This window comes from Hydra vulgaris, chromosome 02, assembly GCF_038396675.1.
Source record: "Hydra vulgaris chromosome 02, alternate assembly HydraT2T_AEP".
NCBI lineage: Eukaryota > Metazoa > Cnidaria > Hydrozoa > Anthoathecata > Hydridae > Hydra > Hydra vulgaris.
In genome coordinates, this window is record NC_088921.1 from 30,521,398 (window position 1) to 30,534,175 (window position 12,778).

At 27.1% G+C, this 12,778-nt stretch overlaps 1 protein-coding gene across 1 annotated transcript; it reads left to right on the forward strand.

Annotated features, from left to right (window-relative positions):
* Positions 1-6,493: 6,493 nt before the first annotated feature.
* On the forward strand, positions 6,494-8,172 carry LOC136071731 (uncharacterized). Its single transcript, XM_065789456.1, has 9 exons — positions 6,494-6,772; positions 6,931-6,983; positions 7,063-7,093; positions 7,251-7,363; positions 7,435-7,497; positions 7,569-7,631; positions 7,703-7,765; positions 7,837-7,899; positions 7,986-8,172. The coding sequence occupies exons 1-9, from the start codon at positions 6,716-6,718 to the stop codon at positions 8,170-8,172; spliced, it is 693 nt and encodes a 230-aa protein (XP_065645528.1). The 5' UTR covers positions 6,494-6,715.
* Positions 8,173-12,778: the final 4,606 nt, after the last annotated feature.

Below are 12,778 nucleotides of genomic sequence, written 5' to 3' on the forward strand. Positions count from 1 at the left end.
GGCTTGAATGTTGTTTTTAAGCTTAAACGTTGTGAAAATGTCTGTTTTCCAGGGGATTTGGTCCAAAATGGTTGTAACAAATATTTTGTATTAATACACTCTCAAAAACCATTTTAAATTCTTTTTTTTTTTTTACACTAAATAATTTAATTTTTTCATAAAATACATAAGGTAAGCACTATGATTAGAATTTATATTTTAATATGCGACGAACAAACCAACAGAATGAGATTGCTTTTGCGAATTGTTTTTAATAAAATTTCATCATAAACTAGTTTAAATCTTTCAAAGACAGTAAAGGCTTGTTGTGGTATCGGGTGAACACGGAAAAATCCGGTCAACTTTAGGTATTTACTTTATATTAGTACTTGTACTATTGTAAATTTCCTTGAAATGTTATAACTATTTCGAAATAAATTTGATTTGATTTTAAATTGAGATTTCTCAAAAACCACAAATGTTTTTTACTTCTTTAATTTTTTTAATTAAACGTTACTTCCTTATCTTTAATTGTGTTGATAAACTTTTGTTTAAAAATCAATGATTTGCAAAATATTTCGGAAACAAATTGAGGTGCGTAAAAAAATTGTGATTTTTCTTTTGCAAAAATCCATCGACTTCATATCGCTAGACTGCTAAACGTACGTCCCAAAATCTACAACCATAGGTATTATAAGTTTAAGACTAGTCAAAGCTTCGAAAGAAAACCTGGAAGTTGAAGAAAGAAAAATTTACATAAATCCGAAAAAGAAAAGATGATTCTCAGTTCGATGGCAAGAAATCCAAACCTAAAATGGTGGAATTAAAGATTTCATAAGAAAAATACTTACCATTAATTTCACCGTTTAAGAGAAGCTTAAATGGTGAAATTAAAGAAAAGAAGTTGGTTAAAAGAATGGCGGATAAAAGTATGTACATAGTTGAAGATGACAAAACATATTGCAAGGCGGACTTTTTACAAATTCCTGGTCAATAATCTTACTATGAGAACAAAGAAAAACCTGTCGATGATCAATTTAAATATATTCGACGAGAAAAGTTTGGATCCAATTTTTTTGTGTGGCAAGCAATTTGTAGCTGTGCATGCCCTCTTGTACTATCACTAAGAAGACCTTAGCATAAACTTGCTGCTTCTCACGTTCTAAAAAAGTTCAACATTGGTGCAAAGATAAAAATGTGAAAATTGTTTCTAAAGATACGAATCCTCCAAATTGTCCTAAAGAGCGAAAGATTGAAGATTTTTAGGCAATAGATAAAGAAGTTCTTTGTAAGACAGGTGGAGTAACAAAAAATAAAAAGGACTTCCAGAAAAATTGGATTAATGCCACAAATATAATGAAAAAAGAAAAAATCTGCGAAATGATGGCATCAACCCGCTATAAAAACTCGATCTCTTGCCAAACAATCTATTGAGCCCCGTAAAATTAAGTTGAAACTCTAATTGATGTGAACACATTTAATATTTAAAAAAATGAAATAACAAGCATTTGTGGTATTAGAGAAACCTAAATTTAAAGTTGACTGGATTTTTCCGTGTCCACCCGATACTTGGTAAAAGAAATTTTTTATACAGAGAAAAGAGAAAAACTGAAGGACTTTTTTTAAATTTTTTTTTTTAATTTTACCACTTATACGGCATGTTTAGAATAAAAAAATGTTTAAATGCAAGTCTCTTGTACCATATATGTATGTAAAAGTACTGTACCATGCTACATGAGTAGATTTATCGAGTATAGAATCACTGTATCAGCCAATACATGGACTGATATAATACTTTAATACTCTTGGGTATTTTGTTTTTATATTTTTGTCAATAAAATATTTTTCTATAAACAATTTTGAGAGAAAAAAAACTATACTAAAAATACTAAAGCAAAGATTAAAACCCATTTCAAGTTCTATATTCAATTTTAAAATTTATTTTTATTATAACCTAAATATTTATTTACAGAAATATGAGATGCAAGTTTAGATTCTATATTAACGAAGAAGTTGTCAAACTCATTATCGATTGTTTTGTGGTTTATTTTTATAGTTTTAAAAAGTTGTTATTGACTGGTTTACCAATAATAACTAGTTGTTTTAACGATAGTTTTGCTTCGTAACTAATTGATAATAAAATCTCTTGAATTTCTTTTTATCGCTAACTTTAGATGTTTTTTGTTTTCTAAATAAAAAACCTTTCACTGCTACTCGAAGCAGCTGAAGTGCAAAGGTATTTCTCTACACTCTTGCTCCAACAGTTGCTTTTCTTCACGACAAGTAACTTTTTCTTTTAATAAGATTGATAGCCATAATTTCTCTTCATGTTTTGTATAATGGAAGCAATTATCTTGAATTTATTTGCAAAAATTCGAAGAGAAATCTCCGGATTTCTGTTTTAGGTATCTTTCACTTTTTTTAACAAGATCTTGTTGAACAAAGACTTTTTTTCATCCACTTGCTGGTTTCCTTTTAATTGTACCAGTGCCCTTAAATAGTTTTACATCGCTCCGCACTGTTCTCAATGCAATCTGTAACATTTTAGAAATTGTTTTGTTTGATACACCAGGATTTTCAACCAAAAATTGGAAAAATATTTATTGCTACTTATCTTGATTTGATGACATTTCAATTAAAACCAATTGTTTTGAAATATATTTGCTAGTACTGATGTGGTAAACACCACATCAGAACACGCGCAGATTTTTCTGGTATATAACTTAATCCTTTTATTTTATCAAAATGAATCAAAAATTTTGAAAGCAACAATGGTTAGATTGCTTTCTTTAAACTTTCGCTGTGTTCTGCTCTCTACTCCGCATGAACTACTGTTTGTGTGTGAGCTTAACAAAGTCAATTGAGTGCTTAGGGTGCTTAGTTTTCAAATTGTATCTGGCAGTTGAGGTAGATGATGCATCTTTAGCTTTAAGCAACATTTTTTTACAAACTTCCTGTGGGTAACAAAACTCAGAAGTAATTTTTTCTTCAAAGTAATTCCATAAACCATGTATGTATGTATGTATGTATGTATGTATGTATGTATGTATGTATGTATGTATGTATGTATGTATGTATGTATGTATGTATGTATGTATGTATGTATGTATGTATGTATGTATGTATGTATGTATGTATGTATGTATGTATGTATGTATGTATGTATGTATGTATGTATGTATGTATGTATGTATGTATGTATGTATGTATGTATGTATGTATGTATGTATGTATGTATGTATGTATGTATGTATGTATGTATGTATGTATGTATGTATGTATGTATGTATGTATGTATGTATGTATGTATGTATGTATGTATGTATGTATGTATGTATGTATGTATGTATGTATGTATGTATGTATGTATGTATGTATGTATGTATGTATGTATGCATGCATGTATGTAAAAAGTAATTTCGTATTTTTAGGGTAAGTTTAAACTTTAATTGCAATAACTATTATTTTTAAATCACATATGCATCACTTTTGGTTTTTATCACCTTTTGACTTTTCTTGGGTAATTTCAAAATGCCATCCTCCAAAAAAAAGTGCTCAATATGCGTTTTAAAGATATACAAAGAAGCAACTTTTTTCTATTGAGCGAATTTGAAAGGAACTTAAACAAAAGGAAATCGGATGGTTCCAGATTAGGTAAATAGGGCGGGTGAGATAAAATATCCCACAACAACTTTTGACGGGTAGTCAAAAATACACGAGGACGAGCGTTAATGAATTGTCTTGATGATTGGTCTTGATGGATTTTGACTCCATAACAATTAGCCAATTTAGTTGAATTTTTTTACACTTAAAAGAGTATTTTAATCATACTTTTATATAATAAAGTTAAAATGTTTAATTACAATTTAATAATAAATGTCAATTACAATTTAAGGTAAAGAAAAAAAAAACTTACTTTAAACGTATAAAAGTAAATGAATAATTTACTTTTTCACAAAAACTTAAGTAAGCAAAAAAATAAAAGACCTGAATATAAAATTTTTTTATAGTGTATAAGAAACTTTATTCAATTAATGTTCGATAAATAATTTATTGCAACTTTAAGTATATAACTACAGATAAAATTTAAGACTTAAAGGGATGAATAGCATAATACGTTATCACAAGCGAATGAAAAATGGTCCATTGCCATATAATGCTGAATTTCTTATATTTCTACCTCGAAAAAGTTATTTTTCGAAGCTTTTATTGAAAAAGCTATTCGTAAAACATAATGGTGTTAAAAACACTCTTAGTGAACTAAGGTATAGATACTGGGTTCCTAAGGCGAGGATTCTAATTAACAGTATAATTAAAAAAGAATTGTATGTAAAAAGTTTAAAAGAAAACTATATTTTTACCCAATTTCCTTACCATTACCGGTAAGCAGATTAAATCTAGATTATCCCTTTAAATTTACAGAGGTTTGATTATGCTGGTCCGTTATATGTTAAATCTTTAAATAATTCACATATTAATAAAAAAGTTTGGATATTTTTATTCGAATGTTTTAGTACACGTGCTATTATTTTAGATTTTGTCCTGATTGTACGGCTGCAAGTGCTGTTCGTGGTCTTCGGAGTTTTTTTTTCCTTCTTGAAGTTGAAAGTGTCATTAATAACCGATCATTGACCTTTATTTACAAAGAACCTGGAGACACGTTGATAACGCGCAATCATTTAATATTTGGAACGAAGTTGAATTTAAAATTTATTCCTGAAATGTCAGCAAATTATTACTGTGCAAATATAAACCAACGTAATAAGCATCTTTCAATGCTGTTAATGTCTTCAACAATACATGCTTTTCACAGTATACGAGATTTATTGGAATCTTCTATTAAAACTATATCACCAACTTGAAATAGAGATGAACCTTTAATATTGGAACTTTTGCGTTGTTCACGCAAATTCTTTAAATACTCGTCTTTCCATCTTCATCACATTTTAGATCAAGATGGAAAGACGAGTATTTAAAGAATTTGCGTGAACAACACAAAAGCTCCAATATTAAAGGTTCATCTCTAATTCAAGTTGGTGATATAGTTTTAATAAAAGATTATAATAAATACCGTATACTGTGAAAAGTAGGTATTGTTGAAGACGTTAAGCAATCAAAGGACAATGAATTAAGAAGCGCCACAGTATGTTATATTCATAACAACGAACATCTAAGGATTAACAGACTAATAAATAAACATCACCCAATAGAATGTGTCTCAGAGAATGTTTATAAATTGAACGTACAATTTGTTGATGAAAAACTTATTCCTTATTTATCTTAACGGCTCCTTGCGCAGGGGAGTGTTGCAATAGTATATCGCTTATTACTTAACTGTCATGACTCTGAGTGTTGAGTCATGTGACTGCCATGCAATGTTTTTTGTAATTTGTATTGGTAGAGTAGCACTTATTCTTGTAATAGCGTGATGTTAAAATAAAACAAGATAGTCAAATATATATATTAACATTTTTGTATTTATGGATTACATAAAACAAATACAATACTTTTTTTGCTAATTGTCATACGGAGACTACATACCAAGATCCGCCTTCTAAAAGGCAAGATAATTTTAAGATTTTAAGAAAAAAAAAATAACAACAGTTAAAATAATTGAGTTGCAAACAAACCATTAGATAAATTTCAACCAACCAGTCTTTTACGAAACTTAAAAAAAAAAAAAAAAACTTTCTTATCCATTTGGCAAAAGTTTCAGTATGTGTTTTTTTCCCTATATATCGTGTTCCCTATATATCTTCTTCCATTTATTTGCTATTAGTAGGTCATATACCAACATCCATAGAAGACAAGTTCATCTTTCTAAAGAGCAACATTAATCACGACCAAAAGCAAGTAATTTCAGAAGAACTGAAATAAAATGGTTTAGAGTAAAAAGAAGTTTTGTTAGAAAGATAGCATAGAGAAATGCGGTCAGAACGGCCAGAGAAACAGATTGATAGATATAATCTTTTTCCGTCAAAATAAATTTTTTTTACAAAATGGTTAACGTAAAAAAAGACTGGAGCAAGTAGAAGACGATGATCTTATCATCTCGCCCCGTAAATTTACAATCAATATCAGTAAAATACAAAAAAAACACAAATTATAAGATATTTGTAGCACATAAATATATACATATATATATATATATATATATATATATATATATATATATATATATATATATATATATATATATATATATATATATATACATATATATATATATACATATATATATATATATATATATATATATATATATATATATATATATATATATATATATATATATATAAACTCGTATAATTATAATAGCTAAGTAAATGCATCTTTAAAAGTGTCTATACAATTGAATATTATACAAACTGTAGAACTGTAGAATTCTAAGAGTAGACGTGTATTTTTCTTAAATTCTTTTTTCAATAAATCAAACTTTTTCATTCAACAAAATTTCTAAAAGTAGTTAACAAAACGTCATGTAAATTTACTTTGCCGTAATACGTTTTGAAAAAATGTTAGAATAGTGACGTGATTCGTAGGTGTTTTAATAACCTTAATTACTCTAAATGGTATTCAATTAAAGTTGGAAACTTTCTTTTGTTTGCAAATTACCACTTTCCAATTAATGCGAGTTTTTGGTTTAATTAATTACTTTCAGGGTGTTTCCGTGATAATTTAGTAAATTGTATAAAAACGATAAAAAATTTAAATCAAATAAAATTAGTGGCGTTCAATGAGAATGAACTACTTTTGCATTTTTGTTACGTTCCTGATTTCTTTTCAAGTTTTTGTGAGTAAAATTAAAGAATATAACTTATATTTATATATTAACAAATATATATTTTTAAAATTAATGTAAAATAATATTTATAAGTTGACATAAATATTTCATAATTTACTAATTAAGTATTTATCAAACTTTTGAACAATATGTGGCTTGTTGTTTAGCTGAGCGAAGCAGCTCCTTTCAAGCATGGCAAAGATAATGTTGCCGATACAAAGTGAATATCCTTAACTTTAAATGTTTTGATAATTTAAAATTTGCAGAGTAATAATTTTCATATAAAATATCTCTTTTAGCATCGATAACGAAGATGAATCCAGTCAAGAAGTAACTTTAATTTTGCTAACATTTCAATTTTCTTTAATATTTTTTTAAAGCTTTCATCAAATTTATTTGCTTTTTTTTAAAATCTGTGTTTTCTAATTTATCTTTTTAAAAATTTTTGATATGGATTTAAAAATATAAATGCTTTTTTTTATTTTAGGAAAACAAAGATTTATTTTCAAATAAACTGAGTGATTATGGTGGAGGATACGGAGGAGGATACGGAGGATACGGTGGTGGTTATGGGGGATATGGTTACGGAAAAAGAGAAATGTAAATTTTATTGCTTTAACTTACACCTTTTTTATAATGTAACATTAAACCTTACTTTATATTCAACCTAGAAATGAAGACAAAGATAAAAGCGAAAGTGGATATGGCGGATATGGTTATGGAAAAAGAGAAATGTAAGTTTTGTTGCTTTAACTTGCACCTTTTTTATAATGTAACATTAAACCTAACTTTATCTTCAACCTAGAAATGAAGACAAAGATAAAAGCGAAAGTGGATATGGCGGATATGGTCACGGAAAAAGAGAAATGTAAGTTTTGTTGCTTTAAATTACACCTTAATTATAATGTAACATTAAACCTTACTTTATCTTCAACGTAGAAATGAAGACAAAGATAAAAGCGAAAGTGAATATGGGGGATATGGTTACGGAAAAAGAGAAATGTAAGTTTTGTTGCTTTAACTTACACCTTATTTATAATGTAACATTAAGCCTTACTTTATATTCAACCTAGAAATGAAGACGAAAATAAAAGCGACAATGGATATGGCGGATATGGTTACGGAAAAAAAGAGATGTAAGATCTTTATTATAATGTGCTTTTTATTATATTAATATTGTATTATTAAAATAATAACTATATTGAACTTTATTTTGATATAGAAGTGAATTTGCTGATCCTTGGAGAGGTGGTAGCAGAAGCAGTGGAGGCGGCGGTGGCGGTGGTGGTGGAGGCGGAAGCGGAGCAGGTGGTGGTGGAGGAGGAGGAGGAGGCGGTGGTGGTGGAGGCGGTGGCGGAGGCGGTGGTGGAAGCAGTAGCTGGGGAAGAGGAAGAGGCAGAGGCAAGTAATGTAAGTTTTACAACGTAATTTTTTTGATATTTAGACATTGTTTCCACTAGTAAACTTTTCTATATTTATAAGTTTTTATTGTTTTCGTATAGAAAGAAGACCGCATTCGATATCAATCCGAATTTACGAAAAATAATTGTAATCTTAATTCATTTAATATATATACTTTTATATAAATATTTTTGCTTAATTTATTCAGAAAAAGTGTTACGTCTCAAACCGTTTCGAAACATCCATTAATATTAAAATAAATTAAAAGTTTCATTTTCTGTTTGTTTGTTTTTTCCTACAAATTAAAAATCTAAAGATTTTCAATATCACGAAAAGTTTTTTTTAATACCAAAAACTTCTTTTTAATGCCAATAGTTTTTTTTTTAACACCAAAAACCTTTTTTTTTAATACCAAAAACCTTAATGTTAATACCAAAAGCATTTTTTTATTACAAAAAACTTTGATGTTAATGCCAAAATCCTTTTTTTAATACCAAAAACCTTTTTTTTTTAATACCAACTTTAAAAGTTTTTTTAGAGAGTTAAGGTTAAGGAAAAGTTAAAGTTAAGTTTTGCTTCCATTTGATGCAAAAGATGGATAGTTGTGAGTGTAGCATACTATCATAAAAATGAATAGACTCGCAGTGTATATCTATTTGAGACAAACACTTTTAGTGTACGCACTAAAATGTTTGGCTTAGAACTAAAAAATAATTGAGATACTTTATAGTTTAAACTTAACTCTTAACTGTCTTTTCCATCAAATGAAAGCAATTTTAGAACAGTTAAAAATTACAACAATCTTAAATTTAAGAATAATTTAAAGAATAATTAAAGATAAGTATGATTTTTTTTGAGTCCTAACAATTTATGATAACAATGCTTCTTTAATATTTTACTTCTATTATAACACAAGCAAAAGTTGCTTTATAATCATTTAATTATTAATTTGATATTTTTCATAACAAGTTATGAGAAACATTAAATATTATTGTTAACAGCGATATTCAATTTTTTATTAACAGTAATTAAAAACAATATTTGAAATTTTGGCGCAAGAATTATCTTTTCTGCAATACTTGATTACTCACAATAAACAAAATTTTGTATGCTTCAATAATATTTTAACGTGTGCTTTTTCTTCGAGACAGTTATTTAACTTCGACACAGTTGTTTGCTTCATTCTTTAATTACTTCACAGTAATTGTCTAACTTGTTTTTGTCTTGCAAAGAGGAAGGCATAAAACGATTTAATTTTTCGAAGCTTTTTTGTTGCTATGATACCGTAGTATGTTAGCTCATAAAAATTAGCAAAAGAATTTAAAAAAATGTTTTTTGAATAAATAAAAAGTGAACATTGTTATAACAACTGTATTCTAACCACTTTAAACAGCATTCTAATTCTTTAGTCATAAGGAAAACTTTAATTTTTTGAAGAAGCTGAGGTACAAGTCGCAGAAATCCATTCGGTTAAATGAAACAAACTGTCATTTTTAACATTTTATTTATTTTACTTTTACAAAACTTCAAAATGAATTGTTTACCCAAATAAAAAAAATCATAGCAACTACTTGCTTTATATTACGGAGAAACTTTATTAACGCCATAAACTTAAGCACACCTACGATTAAGAAAATAATGTTGTAGTTTTTATAATATAAAATCCCTTACCAAGTTGATAACCCTTTTTCTTTTATCTTCTCTCTTTCGCTCTCCCGTATAGAGAATGAAAGTCATATCTTTGTCTCACAACTTTTTGTACAACACGATTCTAAAACAACGTTGACTTGTTATTAAGAATTTTAAAATTTTTCTTAAAACTATTGTTATTATATTCGGTGCTATAAAAATAAGCTTTTGGACGTTTCTTTTCGTTCTTGTCAACTTATTCACATATTTAATCTGCCACTAATATTTAGGTCAAAATACGCCATGAAAAATTAGCTACTCCTTGCATCTTTTAAGTACCATAGATTTTCCGCCTCGTATCAGCCTAACATGATTGTTAAATTTTACAGAAACAAAATATTTTTAATTGAAGTTTAATTTTAAATAAATATTTAATTTAGGAAGAGGTTTAATTTAAGAAGTCAATGGAATACGAAGCATTCTATGAAATAGGAATCCCTCAAAATATGAATCATCCAATATAACTGTTCCTATATTTTGGTGTGATGCGCGCGTTAAAGTTGTTTTATTTTAGCTAAACAAATTTCCTATTTTTCAGAAAATTTAGGTTTTTTAGTTGCAATAACAAAATCAATAAAAAAAAAAAAATTAAAAGAATATTTTCTGGCTCATCTTTTTTATTTTACTACTTTATTTAACAAAATATTTGGCAACCTTGGCTTGGTATTATGCAGTCTATAAAATTTCATGATTGAACAGCGATATCCAAGAATCCTCTTGATCCATTATTATATATTTTATTATAAGATTAACCTGTTCTTGTATTGCCATTCAATAATTATTTTCATCACCTTGATCAATATTGTAAACATTTTTAACAATCGTTGTTATCATAGTTGTGTCTGTTAATGAATTCTTTCTCTGTTACTCAGTTCTTTCTCTTTTAACAAGTTCTTTCTCCGTTTAATCAGTTCTTTCTCTGTTAATCAGTTCTTTCTCTATTATTCAGTTCTTCTTTCATCAAAGTCTTTTGATCAAAAAAAAATTTTTTCATCCAAATTTACATAATACTTTTAGCTTTTTTCCGCTTCTTGGAAAAGGTGTTTGATATTATTAAAAATATTATTAACTCGAATTGATATAACGAGGAACAAATCTTCATCATCTCGGGTTTTACTGCATCTTGCTCTGGTTGGACTTAAATAAATCTAAACAATCAGCACTTTATCACTAATATGCGCAAGATTATCGCATAATCTTGGCGTTCAATGTGTCTGATAATGCGAAAGATCTTGAACTATGAGTAGTTAATTTCTTAAATAATTTCCTAAATAATATATAGTATAAAAGTACATAGAAATTGTAATATAAAAGTGTGTTGTAAATTACGTCTTTTAAAACGAAAGAAATAATTTACAGAGAAAATATGTACTTTTATATTATATTTTCTATGTGTTTTTATACTAATTAGCAAATATAGTATAAAAATATATAGAAAATATAATATAAAAGTACATAGGAAATATAATAAAAGTACTGAGGAAATTTTTCTTTTTTGAAAGCAATAAAAGATAAGTAAAATGTGATCCTTACAAGATGCATGAAATTTTGTGTTTTTCTTTTTTCTGTTCTTACAAGATGGATAAAAATTTGTTTGTTTGTTTTTTAACTTTTTTTATTTTTTAAAATAATTTTTCTAGACAGTAAGTTAAGATCGCACATAAATTTTTTTTTGTATGGCAGTCTACACTTTCCTTAATATATTTCAAGTTAATAATTTTAAACATGTTTCAAGTTAATAATTTAATCTTTTGGTATCAGTATTTGCACTGGTTTTTTAAGATGACAATACAACCATCTGCGATTTAATTTTTTAATGAAGGATTAGACTTACTAGTATCATATGGTGCAAAAAAAAAAATCCATGTGGCTAAGTTGGCTTTAATAGATACGGCCACTCAAAGTTTGTTTTTTTACAATTTTCGTACATTTATACAATGATTTCTAGACAATAGACAGTTTTTGAGTTGAAACATAATAAAAGAAAAATATTTCAATTATTACTTCTTAAAGTAAGACATGAAGCAAGTTAAGAAAGTCGGCTAAAATTCTTTTTTTTTTGTGATTTAAGTGCTCTATAAAGTTCTTGCGGTCTTATCACATAGCATCGTGGAATAGATTTTAACAAGCAATGTTGCACCATGGACCTCCAGATCTGAAGCCACTACACCACGGCTGCTGCAATTCTTACGATTTTTAAAGTACCACCTATAGCGAACGCTAAATATTTAGAATAAGATAATTTGTATTTGTCATTGCATCTATTATACAAATAAAATGTACAAAAAAAAAGAAAGAAAACAAAATTTGAACATTTAGGATTTGCGACTGTTTGATTCTGACAGACAATGGCTTTTAAAACACCTTTAGTTAAAACTAGCTTTTCCACCAAAAAAATTTGCAAAACTTTGGTTATCTTTTTGCATGTACTTCAAAATTACTATTAACTGCAAAGTTTTGTAATATATATTTTCATAAATATATGTTAAGGGCTGCATTTATTGCCAAAAATGCGCTGGTTCTTGTACGTTACAGAGTAAATGTCAAACCCATCGTCGAACAATTAAAGTCAAGTAACTCCCTTTTATTGGAGTATTTTTTAGATATTTTAATTTCTTTTTAAATAAAATATTATTATTAAAAAAAAATCTATTTCATAGATTTTTTTTAAATTAATGACATTTTTATTTCAAAAAAATCTGTAAAATTTAATATATAAATAACATTTTTATTAAAAAAAATCTATGAAATTGATTTTTTTTTTATATATATTTTTTTATTTAAGAATATGAAAAATAAAAAAACAAAAAAATCAATGTTAGCAAAAAAATCTGCTAAAACCGTTAAATACGATTAATATAAAACTTATTTAATAACTTTAAAATTTCATTAATTTTCTTAAATTAGTACAAAATTAATAAAAAT